The sequence below is a fragment of the Aotus nancymaae genome, unplaced genomic scaffold (assembly GCF_030222135.1).
Source record: "Aotus nancymaae isolate 86718 unplaced genomic scaffold, 86718_ANA_hifiasm-v0.15.2.pri h1tg000090l, whole genome shotgun sequence".
In the NCBI taxonomy this organism is placed as follows: Eukaryota; Metazoa; Chordata; class Mammalia; order Primates; family Aotidae; genus Aotus; species Aotus nancymaae.
In genome coordinates this window covers 4,082,272-4,097,848 of record NW_026988505.1, presented here as the reverse complement: position 1 = coordinate 4,097,848, position 15,577 = coordinate 4,082,272, and the positions used below count along the sequence as shown (strand labels likewise).

At 36.9% G+C, this 15,577-nt stretch overlaps 1 protein-coding gene across 1 annotated transcript in view; it reads right to left on the bottom strand.

The window, feature by feature from the left end:
- Nucleotides 1-15,577, bottom strand: part of CSMD1 (CUB and Sushi multiple domains 1) — a 2,129,340-nt gene that overhangs the window by 218,004 nt on the left and 1,895,759 nt on the right. The window contains exons 47-48 of the mRNA XM_064369795.1: nucleotides 7,271-7,459; nucleotides 2,082-2,228 (exon numbers count right to left, since the gene is read on the bottom strand). Of these exons, the coding sequence (XP_064225865.1) occupies nucleotides 2,082-2,228; nucleotides 7,271-7,459 (336 nt within the window). The remainder of the gene's footprint in view (nucleotides 1-2,081; nucleotides 2,229-7,270; nucleotides 7,460-15,577) is intronic.

Sequence of the window (15,577 nt, the reverse complement as noted above, 5' to 3'; positions counted from 1 at the left end):
TACTCTAAGAGGAATTCAGAAGAGCAGGGCCCAGTCCTTCCACTCTGCTGGTGGAGCCTTGGAAAACCCAGGGTACAGAATGAAAAGTCAAATGGGTATCCAGCGGGAGAGAAGACTGGGAGAGGCAGATATCCTGGAATTTCAGGGTGAATGCCAAACCAGTCTGTATTTCTGACCCTCACAATACGGAAGCTTACATTTGCTTCTCATAGCACCAAAGGGACGCTGTTAACTCAGCCTGCACAGTTTACGGAATTACCCAGAACCACTGTTCAACAGGCATTTCCTTGTCTTTTCTTAACTCAGATTTCAGTTATGGTGATCCATTATATTGCTTTTATGCCTGAATGATCGAGAGTTTACGTGCATATGGCAAATACATGTTGGAGATGCAATGTGTGGTCATGTGACCATATTATGGGCTAGAGTTTCCCTGCCCATGTCTTAATAATTTAGGGATACTTTTGTTTAGTCAATGCTCAACAATTACTGGTGATGAGCTAGCAGATATCACTGAGTCACTAATTCTAAGTAAAAAGCTGTAAGATACAGAGATAAGAAATTTTTTATATTCACATACAACATATGTCTCTCTCTCTCTCTCTCTCCCTTCTTCTCTCCCTCCCTCGCTCTCTCTCTCCCCACTGAAACAACATAAAATTGTATAGTCTTCTTCTCCCAATACAGTTTAACAATGAGGCTCTTCTTGTTGTATGACAACAAATGAAAACACCTTTTGAAAGACATAGAGATCATTGTTCTCACAACTGAAGGCTTAATCATATCACTGGGCTACTAAGAATTTCTGTGCGCATAAAACAACATAAATTACATTCATCATTATTTTCTCTGTGCTGACTATGTTTGCACATTGGAAAAATTCCAACAATTTTAAGAGTCTATCTGTTTTTTGGAACAAGGAATTTGCTGAATGTAAATTCCATCACTGCAACTGATGTCTTTGTAACAAAGGTCTGAATATATTTTATTAAACTTTCCAGAGTAAGAATGTCTGAATTTCATGCCTATTATCCACATATCAAGGGCCTTTCAAAATCTTGATGCTTTTTACCATGTTATGATGTCTACCAACCAGAGAGAGCAAATTTTCCCTTTGCATGCTCCTAGTCCCTAAAGACGTAAAACACCAACACAGTAATAAACGATCCTGCGTCAACACACACTGTCCACTTCCCATACACAATGAGCATCTTTCACAGGAAAACATAACTGGAGAGTTGTCAAGGGTAATGTTGAGTGAGATTTTGAGAAAAGTTTAGATTTTCTGCTTAGTAACTGAAATGTGCTTAGGAATTAAGAGTCTGCCTACTGCTTCTGTAAGATAGTTTAAAGAATGTTGTGGGACAGATCATATTGATGATTACATATGGGATTTAATGTTTAATAAATGTATTGACTGATTCAATCAATTTGTTATTAATTGATTTTGCTAAATCACTGCTAGCAGAGAATGATTAAAGCATGTAAAGGACAAAATAATTTATATTTTGATAAGGAAATATATATATTAAACATACATTTATTATGTACATGCTTATTTGTACAAACATATATATGTACATATATGTGGTGTGAATCATACATAAAGAGACATGCAGATAGATACAAAAACATAACTATTAGAGACTATCATCACTTATGCAATTAATAGAGATATAATTATCTTTTCCTGTTTGTTTCCTTACCATTTAAACATATTTTAAAATTAATTTTGATTATGTTAGTTTATCTTTTGGAAAGTGTCTTTACTTTCTATTACAATACAATATCTTTCTAATTATACTATACAATTTCTTTCTAATTATACAATTACAAACTGCTATGATTTTCAACAGTTTGTAATTTTAAAAATAACATTTTAAATATTAAGCAACAAATTTCCTAATGTAGTTTAGAGGGATCATTCAGAATAATTCCCCATCATATTATTTCTATTGGAATTAATTATTAATCTTTAAGAATTAGGATTATATTGTAAATCTCTATTTAAATTGTTTTATTCAATGAAGATCACCTGTTTTAAAATACTTTCATGTAAAATCTAAACCTCATTTACTTACCTGCATAGCGAATCTTGAATCCTTTCTTACTGGTGGCATGGTCAGTGGACCAGCGGAGATATAACTGATTACTCCTGCTCGTAAAGTTTGATTGTTCAGTGTGATTCCCACTTAAAACTACTAGCAGAGGACTTTGCCCAGAAGAACCTAAGTGAAGCAGAAAAACAAAAATATTCAGAAATGACTGAGCACCTAAAATTGCATATTAGGTTTAGCTTTTGATTACACTGGAGTCTATGTGTGCAATACACAGGTATTATTATTTGCAAAGTGGACAACAAATTCCAAATGACTACAGCAACAGATACACTTTCTGATAAAAATAAGACAATAATGTACAAAAACAATTTCAGGTGCATATGCTATTAATGGCATCATACTCAAATGAACTTTGTCTATAAAAAATCAGTAACTGAAAAAAAAAGTAATATGTATTCTTAGTATTTACAATACTGTACTTAAACAGGAAAATAGAAACTTCCATGTGATACTAGCAGAAGTAGAAAGTAGTAGAATCGCTTTGGAGATTAATTTGGCAATAGCCAGTAAAATTGAAGGTTTAATTATATTTCTATAAACCCTAGCATTTGTGCACAAGTATTATTTATACAGTGAAAATGTGTATTCTAGCACTATTTCTCATGGTAAATTTTGGATCCAAACTAGTAACTTGGAGTTTTAAAAAAAGAATTGAAGATTCCATGAAAAAGAATTAGCTTCATACAGCATTAAAATTAACAAACTAGATATACCTATATCCATGTAAGTAAGTCTTAATATAGCAGATTACTAAAAATATATATTTACAGAAAAATATGATAATTATATAAAAATAAGAAATATGCTATCTATAAAATGTGTGTATGTAGATGATTGAGAAATAATTATAAAACATGCATAACCATGACCCATACAACTCCCACTTCAAAATACTAACTTCCTCTAGGAGAGGTGCCAGTGGAATTAGATATGGGTGAAGCTTCTGAATTTACCCGTATACACTGCTTTCTAAGATAAGGCCCTAAAGTAAATTTGACAAAGCCCTGAAATTCATATTTTTTTTTTCATTTTTCACCTTTCTGTCTATGATATTTGAAGTTGTTTTAGAAACATTAAGAAAACTAAGTTAATACTGACTGTACAGGTCAGAAAAGGAAACACAGTGAGGAGTCATCTGACATGGCTCTCATCACCATAACCCAAAGCCATCTATCGGGAGAAACTGCTTCATGGCCCTGGAGGTTGCCAACAGTGCTACTCTGTTAAAGAGCTCAACATTATCTGCTACTCATAAAAGTGGTCATGGCTTTTTGCATTTCACAGTTCACTCCTAGGGAGCACATGACAGCCTGAAAGAATTGTGGCTGTCATTGTCGTTCATAATACAAATGCTATGAAGTAAAGTGACACCTATCTTTGTTGTTACACATAAAATTTTATTTGTGCAAAGATATTCAGAAACCACACTTAGTTCACTGTGTAACTCATAATCAGAACAGTTCTCATGATTTTTTTCAAATAAGACTGTTATGGTCTAGACTGTGTCTCCCACAAATTTACATGTTGAAGTCCTAACCCTCAGGACTTGGAAATGCGACGTTAAGGAGAGAGAGGGAGGGTCCCCGAAGACATAATTGAGGTTAGTTGAGGTAGTATGGGTGGGTCCTAATCCAAAATAACTGGTATCCTTCTAAGAAAAGGAGATTAAGACAGAGGCACACCCTGAGGGAGGACCACATCTGCCAGCCATGGAGAGAGGCTTGGAAAAAAGTCCCACCCTGGTGACCCTTTGAGCTTAAAAGTTCAGCTTCCAGGACTGTGAGAACATACATTTCTACAGAGGCCAGGCGTGGTGGCTCATGCCTGTAATCCCAGCACTTTGGGAGGTTGAGGTGGGTAGATCATGTGAGGTCAGAAGTTCGAGACCAGCTTGGCCAACATGATGAAACCCCATCTCTACTAAAAATATAAAAATTAGCTAGGTGTGGTGGCGGGAACCTGTAATACTAGCTACTTGGGAGGCTGAGGCAGGAGGTGGCTTGAACCCGGGAGGTGGAGGCTGCAGTGAGCTGAGGTTGCACCATAGCACTCCAGCCTGAGCAACAAGAGCAAAATTTTGTCTTAAAAAAAAATTCTGTGAAGCCACTCAATTTGTGGCACTTTGTCTTGGCAGCCCTCATAAAGAAATGTGAAACAAACAAACAAAAAACCACAACCCAAAACTAGCATATTAAATAATCTGGGCAACCCCAACTTTGGTCAGAGTGAAGATGAGAATAAATGATATTAATAGTTTTCTTTGTGAAAAATGTCATGGCTATGTTTCCTGGAAGATGCAAAAGAGTGACTTGTATTTCATAATCAAAGACAGAAGCATGTTTGGTGTGTTGGCTTGCTTGTAGTTGTTTAAAAGGATAGTGTGTATTCTGAGATAAAATGCCACTGGGAAATTAATTAATCTGAATTTATATTTTTAAATGTCATTTTTAATGACAGGACTCAAGAGTAAAGTTTTAGGTAATTTTTTTTTTTTTTGAGACGGAGTCTTGCTCTCTCTCTCAGGCTGGAGTGCAATGGTGCAATCTCAGCTTACTGCAACCTCCGTCTTCCAGATTCAAGTGATTCTCCTGCCTCAGCCTCCTGAGTAGCTGGGATTACAGGCACCTGCCACTGCACCTAGCTAAGTTTTGTATTTTTAGTAGAGACGGGGTTTTGTCATATTGGTCAGGCTGGTCTTGAACTCCCGACCTCAGGTGATCCACCCACCTCAGCCTCCCAAAGTGCTGGGATTACAGGCCTGACCCACCAAGCCGGGCCAGTTTTCAGTATTCCTAATCCAGTATGTAAACTCTCATTATAGTCTATCTGTTCTCTCTGACTAAAATGTAACTAACTTTCTAGAAGGACAAGCTTTGAAAAGCACATATTCAAATTGGCATGTGTAGAAAACCAGCACAGCACTAAAGGAAGGTATCCATTTCTGTTACGAAAATGGAAACTGAGTATTCCACCAGTGTACACTGTAATTTTAATTTTGACAATCTTCTCAATTGAGTTCCATAATGATTAAAATACTGTTTTTTTAGAGCATTATGGGATATCCACTACTTAAGCCATAGAGAGTAATATACTCTTGAGATAATGAAGTTAAAATCAATATTTTCAATGTTTTTTGGTCAACACACGAACTATAAAAGAGAGAAAGAGACAGAGAGAGATATGAGCATGACATTTACTGCAACAAAAATGTCATTGCTTAAAAAAATATTCATATAAAACTCGACCTTTCACTTTGTAGAAAAAAAACTTTAAGATCAGAACAATTCTAGTCATTGGTCTCTGATAATTTTGACAGCAAGTATTATGTTAATGTCTGTAATGTCTATTTTGCCTGTTGTTTATCACAGTATGATCTGCCCAAATTAGGAGGCAAATTGCAGCCATTAGTGCATACATTATTGAGAAATATTTTGCTCCTGAAAGTAAGAGACTTAAAAGCATGGACAGCTATATTTCAATTCAACTACTGTGAAACAAAAGAACATGCATAAGTTTAAAATAATTATTTCAATATGTTTAATTAAATATATCCTTTGTAGGAACATATATGTCTCTATATATGCAAATACACACACAGATACACAGCCTGTGAGGTTGGATGCTCTACATTTTAATTTTTGTCTAATAACTAATAGGCCTTCAGTAGAGTTTCCCTCCCTTTTTCCTCAACATAAGAAGCCTCATTTTTATACTTGCCTAATGAGTTACTTCTCTCTAAAGATTAAGGGAAAAATTGTAAATAATGCATATTTGTTTTAATATACACATTAAAAAAGCCATGCTCTGAAAATGAAAATATTGCTCTCCAGTCCTCTGTCTCTATATATAAAAATGTAAGTTTAATTTCCAATTTATTACTTCATTTTTGAAAGTACATAAATTGATTCTGTGATGTCTACCCCTCTAAGCAATATGATTCATCAACTCAGTAAAGTGAATACAAACACACATCAAATCAATTAGAACAATTTGTTTTTTCACTGAATTGTTATTTATCTGAACTCAATGACAAATCTATCAAAATATGTGAAAACCCTGTTATTATGTGCAGCCATAATTGTATCCGGTCTAATTTTGTGGGCTATGATGATGGTTTCACACAAAGAGAAATATTAATATTCCCTCCATTCAAAATTGACAATTCAACCACATATTACTTTCAATCATATCACTATTATATTAAAATTTTCATTCAAATTGTATAAAAATCATAAGAGTATTGTTGAAAACAGTACTAGCATGTGTTCAGTTAATGATATGTCACTATTTTAAAGAATCATACTTTAAAAACTCCTGTAGCATTTATCATCTAGAAATTGCTGTGAGCCATTATTTTTACATATTTCTAGTAAAATAATTATTTAGATTATTAAAATATCTCTAGGCCTAAGTTTCCTAAAATACCTTGTGAACTGACATTATATAGAGGAGAGAAAGAAAGAACTGTTGAGATCTTCTGCTCTAAATCACCGCGTTAAGGAATAACTGCTAAAGAAAATTACGTACATTTTCAGAGTGTGTTACTAAGCATACTAATTGTTTGAAAACTTGCAGTGCTAGCAATTATATAGCTTGGCTGTGTCCCCTCCCAAATCTCATCTTGAACTGTAGCTCCCTCAATTCCCACATGACATGAGAGAAACCTGATGGGGGTAACTGAATCATGAGCAGGGGCGTGTTACCCATGCTGTTCTCCTGATAGTGAATAAGTCCCAGAAGATCTGATGGTTTTAAAAATGGGCTAATTTCCTGAACAAGCTCTCTCTCTCATGCCTGCCACCATCCATGTAAAATGTGACTAGCTCCTCCTTGCCTTCTGCCATGATTGTGAGGTCTCCCCAGCCACGTGGAACTGTAAGTCTATTCAATCTTTTTCTTCCTAGTCTTGGGTATGGCTTTATCAGCAGCATGAAAATAGACTAATACAGTACAACAATTGTATGGTAATGTTTTACAGACCACTTGATCTCAGAATGCACAACCCCAAAGTAGTTTATTTTTTGTTTGCTTTGGGAAAACATAATTTAACTCAAGATATATATTCAAGTCTTTGTGTTACTAAAACATTGTAATAGTGCTTTCATTAGTAACACAGAGGACACTGGTATACAAAGATTAAAGAAACTTACCATCAAACACTTCCAGTGCATCAAATTGCTTTTCACTCTGAAAAGTGTCCACGAAGATGGTAATGTTATAGTTTGGCTCCACTTTAATACTCCAAGAGCACGTCTGGGAGTTAAAATAATTACCCGGATACCCGGGACTGAGAATTACTCCTGATGATCCTGTCCGGACTTCATTTGCTGGGCATTGTGCTGAAGAGAAAAGTACCAGCAAAGGTTTGTTTTAATAAAATGATTCCAACTTCAATAGGATAGTTTCTATCCCTGTATAAACAAGCCAATGAAAGGAAAAAGTAATCTTATTGAGCTCTGGCCAAATTCAATACCAGATGCAAACACAGAGGGAGAGCAACACTGAATAATCATGAGAATTGTACGTCTTGCACTTCGCAGTTCTCTTCACTCAGCTTGCACACTCCTTTGGCCTCTGTGTCTCCCACACACCTTAATTTGGGGAAGTTGCATCATGGATTTCATTACACAATGCAAGTTTTCCTAACTGAACTATAAAGAAGAACCTCACCATTTCAATACAGTATTACAGAAATATGGTGAAATATCATGAAATAAGAAAAGGAAACTCGTATTTATTTTGGCATTAAATATATTCTCGGGGATACATTCCAAGAGCCCCAGTGATGCCTGATGCTGCAGATAGCCCAGAATCCTATATATTTTACGTTGTTTCTGGTGCAATCACATTATAAAGGGCAGTGGACACTCTAGACAAAGGTGGGATTCATGTCCTGCGTGAGACATAACCCAGCGATGATGACAGGTTTCATCAGACTATTTAGCATAGTGCAAAATTTAAAAAATATTATTTCTGGAATTTTTCATTTAATATTGTCAGACTGTGCTCGATCACAGGCAACTGAAACTGCAGAAAGGGAAACCTTGGATTGGGAGTAGGGTACTACCATACTTTGCATGGTAATATTTAAACATTCTATGTGATTGCTTGGGATACTGGGAAGAGAAAGAATTAGAGACCTGGCCTCAATCCCACCTAAGACACCTCAGCAGGAGCCCTGATTTCTAAGGGATGAATTAATCGTGAATGCATCATGAAGATACTATGGATGTATCGTGTCTTTTCTCCTCCTGCTTTTAAAAAAATTATTATTCAACTACTTCCAGGTTAATCAAAAAATAATCTGCAGAGATCTGGACATGCAAAACAAAGTCGTCAGAGTCCCCTAATGAGTAATTTCTCTCATCACTAAATTAAACTATCTTCCAGAAACAGTTTATGTATAAAACTATTCAGGGAAAAATATTTCTATTATTGGTAATGGTTCATGAATAAAAGAGGCATAGCAAAATTACTTGTAGAGTGTTGAGAGTTCAATAATCACATTGTCCTTAATAAAAAAGAACTTTTGTTAAATTTATTGAGTTATTGCCTTTTAATTAGTTAAATATATGCTATAGATACATACGTTTTAAGATAGACACTTCTCAGATGAGCAAAGCTATGTGTTTTTATTCAAGTGTCTTTTAAAAAGTAATTTATTTCCTATTTTCTTCCATTTATCTTAGCATTCTAATTAAGATATATTTCAAAATTTAGAAAATATTTAGATATGAAACCACAGATAATAAAACATTTCATAGAACTCTTTTAATAACATGTAGTTTAGGTGAGATTTTAAAACATTTAAAATATTTTAATACTTAAAATATTTATTATGACAATTTTATATATTTATAATTAAAATATTTACAATGATTGAAACAACTGAGTTAAAGGTATAATTTTATTCTGAGATGGTGATCAAATAACTTTGTAAAATACACTATGCCCAAAGTTAATGTAATATTTTAAATAAGAAAAACAAAGTGAAATTAGAGTTTGTGCCTATGTATATCTGTGCAGGCCAGGACCTCAAGTTTTAGAAGCTCCACAGACCTGCCTTGACTTTGCAATAAGAGCCAGGGCTTTTCTTCGCTCTGACATAAGCAGAGGGCAATAATAGCTCCTCCTCAGGGTTCTAATTAGAGCCAATATATGCATTTTTTTTAAATCTGAAGCACTATGTGGGCAGAAACTATTATGAGGACTAGGGATGACTATACCACATGCCTACCTTTTCCTAACACAGAAATGCTACCAGAGGACGTTTCAGTTTGTGGGATGACACTTGAAAAATATTTAGCCAATCTCTCTACCCTGTATTTTCATGAGGACTGAGACTTTATAACTGCAGCTATAGTTATTAGATGACACTGGAACTTCAGGGCATCTGGAAGCAAGAAACCTTCTATAGAGTTGCTAAAATCCACCTGAAAAACGATTCATACATCCTGTGGTTTGACACCAATGCAGTGATTCTAACCCAAAAGCAGCATTTTAAGCATCACCATTCTTATTTCTTTCATATTTGAAAAGCTGATTTTGTTTCTTAGGGAAGACAAAATGAAAATATAAGCAACTTGTTATATAATTCCCATTAGTTTACAGAGGACTGTCAGTTTCTTCAATTCTTTCCGACCTAAAGACGTAGGAGATAATTTGTAGAAAATGTGTATAATTTTTCTTATAACACTTAGTAATACTTTTTTTCAGACATATATATTGTTTTCCAACTTCATTTTTTTTTGGTGTTTGAGGATTTTGTTTTGTTTTATTTTTTAACTTGTTTGTTTGAGACAGGGTCTCACTCTGTCACCCAAGCCAGGCTGGAGGGCAGTAGCACAATCACAGCTCACTGCAGCCTTGACCTCTCAGGCTCGAGTGATCCTCTCACCTCAGCTGCCCAAGTAGCAGGGACTACAGGTACATACCACCACTCTTGGCTAATTGCTGTATTTTTATTTTAGAAATGGTGTTTTGCCATGTTGCCCAGGCTGGTCTCCAACTCCTGGGCTCAAGTGATTCTCCCACCTCAGCCTCCACCGTGCTCAGCCTAAGAGGCATTTGGATGTGTCTGCCCATGAACTTAAAGTGGTTTTCTTTGTTCTGTTATGTTCTGCTCTTTCTATGGAACCCTCCTTCTGCTCAGTGCCATAAACTGTTGCTTGGAGCAATATCCACTTGGAGTAGGAGGGATTAAAGGGACTGCAGTGTGGTCCTATAGCTGAGATGCTTACTTCTTAATAGCAATCACACATCAGAAAACAACTGTGTCTCCACTTGGGAAACTGGGATGCCTCTCGCAATAGCAGGACACCTGCTTGGTGCTCCTGTCAAAAACATACCCAAAAGTTTGCCTGTCTCAGATGTCACCTGTGCTTTGAGCTATCACCCTTCTCCACAATGTTAGTGCTCTAGCTTTTTTTTTAAAGAAAAATAAAATGTGAGGCTTAAAACCCAAAACATCTTATTTAATGCAGCTCACAGGCCTTCAGCAAAAGTCATAGGAGATGAGGATTTGTACTCTAAGATTAATAATATAAATTGGGATTCATAAGTCACTAAGATTAATTCTTAAAGCAGCTGTAGGTATGACAGAATTGGAGAAGCTGAGTCCCCTGTGAAGGAGGGGACAGGCTGTCCCCAGGGCCCTCGTGATGCCTGCTGTTATCCCACACACACAGAAGGAGGCCAGAGCTGGGCGGTGGCTGTTGGTATGTCACCTCCATCTGGTGCTTTCCCGAATGGTTATTATCAGAAGGTCACCGAATCTCCTTAATGTTCATTGAAAATGTATGTTTTTATTTTTTTACTAAAGAAATGATTATTCTGAAAGCTACTGAAAGATCCCCTATGGTCCACAGGATGAAGAAACCTGACTTTGAAGAAAGTCGGGCCCTACTTTAGGTTTCCAGGCTGATTTAATTTACTACCTCTTCCCCCAAAACACCCTAAGAGCAAGCAGTAGGAAGTCATTTTTTCCTGGGTGCCACACCCTCCTTTGTGTTTCCAAACCTTTGTTTTAATTCTCTTCATTTTTTGAGATACTTTTCTTTCCTTAACAGGAGAAAAGTCTCTTCTGTGATGTCTCTTACTCAGAGTTTTCTACATTAAGATAAGTGTCTAGCACAGTAATATCTTCATGTAATGCTGACTTTCAAAGAACAATGCACTCTCCTACTCTCTGTAAGGTCTTTTAGGCTGACCGACTGCACCATGGACTACACCATGGTAACCTCTGACCTGCGTGTACAGTCCAGATGAGTTCCTGGAACTAGAAAGTCTGAAGTAACTGGAAGACCATGAAATGGGGAAGAATGATTAACTCCTGCAGTGCCTAACTAACTTGAAGCATTCTTCTATTGTTCCTTATTCCTGCCTCTACTGATAGGGCAATTGGACTTTGCAACTGACCTTTGTCAACCTCATGACTCCAGACCCTACAACCCTTTCCCAGCTTGCAAAAACTGCGTTGAACTGTGACTTCTGTAACTCTCCACTGCCTACCGCAAACCTATAAAACCAACTCCTATCTCACCGCCCTTTGCTGACTCTCTTTTTGGACTCAGCCTGCTCGTACCCAGGTGAATAAACAGACATGTTGCTCACACGAAGCCTGAAGGGGGTCTCTTCATTCAGAGCGCATGTTTTAACACTCTCCTTGCTTCCCTAAAATTGGTGATAATTTTCTTTTTTCTTTCTTTCTTTTTTTTTTTTTTAGACAAAGCCTTGCTCTGTTGCACAGGCTGAAGTACACTAGTGTGATCTCGGCTAACTGCAACCTCCGCATCCCAGGATCAAGCGATTCTCCAGCCTTAGCCTCCCGAGTCGCTAGGATTACAGGCACCCGCCACCACATCTGGCTAATTTTTGTATTTTTAGTAGAGACGGGGTTTCGCCACATTGGCCAGGCTGGTCTCAAAATCCTGACCTCAGGTGATCCACCCACCTTGGCCTCCCAAAGTGATAATGGTGACAATTTCCAAAGTACAAGTTCTAAAAGTGTGGTTATGACATATGAAGAAGACAGACTAATAGCTAATATAATTTTTCATGATGAATTTATTGGGAGATGGGCCCCTACTTGAGCACAATCGAATCAATCAAATAGTAGAAAAGTACTTCAAGAAAGATGATAATTAAGCGCTTCAGTGATTAAGGATTTGGTAAAAGACATCTGGGGTCCCATTTCCTGTGTTTAAATGATGAGTTGTTTAGAGAATGACAGTTAAGATCACTCTCCTTTTGTTTTAAGCAAATTTACTCCTGACTTGAAAGAGAAGAGAACTTGGTTATCCTGTGTGCCTCCCAAGGAGTGGAGCAGGGTGTCGGAATCTTCCGCATGAGTAAAAGTTGATGAATTTTTTCTGTAGAATGCTCCCTGTAAATGTCTGTGACAACTGAGGAAATTTAGAGAATAATGCTCATGTGGCATTGATTTAGACATGTGTCAAATCATGTTTGTTTAACACATTTAGACATGGGTTAAAGATGGGCTCAGGCTGTGAGAAATGCATCTTTAGGGGATTTTGTCATCATGCAAAGATAATAGCATACACCTCTATGGCAGGCTGATCTCACTAACGCAGGCCTCCATAACAACTGTTTCAGTACTGACAGAGTGGTTCCATTAAATATGAAACACTGAAAGAGCCAGTACCTTTATACAAAGCCCAGAATGTAACAAACAGCCACCAAGAGTTTTTCCGAGGGTTCTTCTGGGACTTGAAGCATGACAAGGTAACAAAGGAATTCCTAACAGGATCCTTTTAGGATTAAACAAGTTTTATTGGGGGTCTAAAAAAACTACCCAGGCCTCCACAAACAAATTTATTGGGGTCTAAATGAACTCCCCAAATCTTTTTGATTTAGCAGGAGACAGGAATAGGCTAATCACCCCAGTACTTGGACCCATTTAGATTAAGTAAACTTACTGAGGCTCCAGAGGAAGGTCTTCAGGACTCAGACTTTAGTTATAGAGTCTAAAAAAGTTAATCACTTATGTCTTTAAATAAATGCACACTTACACATAGACATATAGCTCAGAAAGTGTATAAACTCTAAATAGTTGGTAATTTTGAGTTGGTCTGGTGATTTTTTGTAGGCCTTCTCCCTGTAACCAGTTATAGAAATAAAAACTCTCTTCCTCTCTAGTTCATCTGCATCTCATTATTGGGCCACAGAAATAGCAGCCTGACCCTCAGTTTGGTGTGGGAACACTTACATACACCCAGATGGCACAGCCTGCTATCTAATTAAGCCATATTGCTCCTAGACTACACACCTGCACAGCATGTGACTGTACTGAAGTCCATAGGCCCCTGGAACACAATGGTAAGTATTTACGCATCTAAACATGTCTAAACACAGAAGAGGTCATGCATTGCCCCATAGCATTGTGACTGCTAGATATCACTCGGTGATAGGAATTTTCAGCTTCATTATAACCTTGCAGGACTATGTTTATACATGGCCTGTCATGGATCAAAACATCATGCAATGCATGACTATGCTCTGTTCTTGGCTTGTCATAAATTAAACATCATTTAAATAAGACCCAGGTTAATCTGGAGAGGATGACCTAATAAAATCGCCTGTTTTTAGAGCAGTACATTTGATACATACATCTATATGCCTTTCTTCTCTTTCCAGTTAAGATCACCTTTGCTTAAACTCTTCTATTCTGATAAACTTGAGGCTTTGTTTGTTGAGATTAAAATGTACCTTAAAAAATGTGAGGGTTTTCCTGAGTTCACTTTTACATGGAATGGCAGAAGGTGAACACTTTTTATATCCCCCTACCTTAAGGAAATAATCCAGAAATAGACCGTTGTTGTTCCTGGAGTATGCTACAGATGGTGGGTTTTTTTTTTTCTGAGAACATAATGACTTTGGTCTCCTGACTTTGCACCCAATGCAATCCCCACTTCTAAGTGGGGCAGCCTACAGGCACAGATTTCAGTGACTTCCACAGCCAGTGGTTTGCTAAGCGTCTAAACAGACGAGCAGGCTAAGGTCTGCTCCTCTGACCAAGTAGTGGTTTCCTGTACCCACTGGCTCTCATGTAGATACAACTTTAACGTTAATAGTTTTTTTAAAAAAAAATCTAAGTTATTATGGATATTTAGTAATAATTCATTCCAAAATGTATGTCAATTTTTCTTCAGATGTAGAAAATTGTTTCTCTTTCAGGGTTCCTTGGATACTACCTCATTCCAGAATGAGAATGCACAAAGTTATCAGACTTTTGTTTTTTTGAGATGGAGTTTCACTCTTGTTGCCCAGGCTGAAGTACAATGGCGTGATCTCGGCTCACTGCAACCTCTACCTCCCTGGTTCAAGCAATTGTCCTGCCTCGGCCTCCAAAGTAGGCGTGCACCACCACATCTGGCTAATTTTGTATTTTTAGGAGAAATGGGGTTTCTTTATGTTGGTCAGCCTGGTCTCAAACTCCCAACCTCAGGTGATTTGCCCGCCTTGGCCTCCCAAAGGGCTGGGATTATAGGCGTGAGCCATTGCGCCTGGCCAGTTATCAAACCTTTGAAGAAGATCCATTCACAGGTGTGAGCACCTGCAAAACCACTGCAAAGCCGATACTTTTGCAATGCAAAGAAAACTTTCTTTTACAGGGAAGGCAATGAACATTACAAAACACTCACAAAGATAAATTCATTTAATATTCACTGAGTCTTTACAACAGTCCAAAAATAAAGCAGATAAATCATCCTCTCCGTGCACAATGCAGGGAAGAGTGAGTTACTCAAAGCTGCCTGAGTGACTCAAGCTCTGGGTCCTGTCTTCCTAAATCCTGGGCCCTTTCAGCTGCGTCACTTGCCCTAAGCAATGACAATAGTTAGATTCCTTGAAAGAGTCACATTGCTCAAAAGCACTACATCTGCACTTTATGGTGATATTGAAGTCATAAAAAAAAAAAAAAAAACTATTCTAATTTGGAAAGCTTTTTAATAGGTGAACTAATGATGTTTCTGACTTACTTGAGCATTTCAGCTTATGCATAGTTTTTCCAAGTCTTTTTTATTCAATGGTACTTGAAAGTTATGTCTACGAAACAATATTTTAAAAGTAATCTACTTGTCTTCTAAGAGATTAAATCAACAGATTGAGCCTCGGTATCTTGTCCTATTATTGTATATTGTCTATTTTCTTGCACATGGTCTACATATGTTAAACACGTGAGAAAAACATGAGATGTGCATATTTCATTGTTTATAAATTTACATCAAAATATTAAACACTGGCAAATTATATGCATGCTGACGTATTTATAGCAAAATGAAATGATGCTCAAAATTTGCCTTGAAATGCATCAAATATATAGTGTGGCTTAATAAACGTCTAGAAAGATAACAGGCATGTGATAAAGGAAATACTCTATAAGTTTTCATTGTGGAAGGTAGGTGGTATATATTCAGGTGTTATATTATTCAGGTATT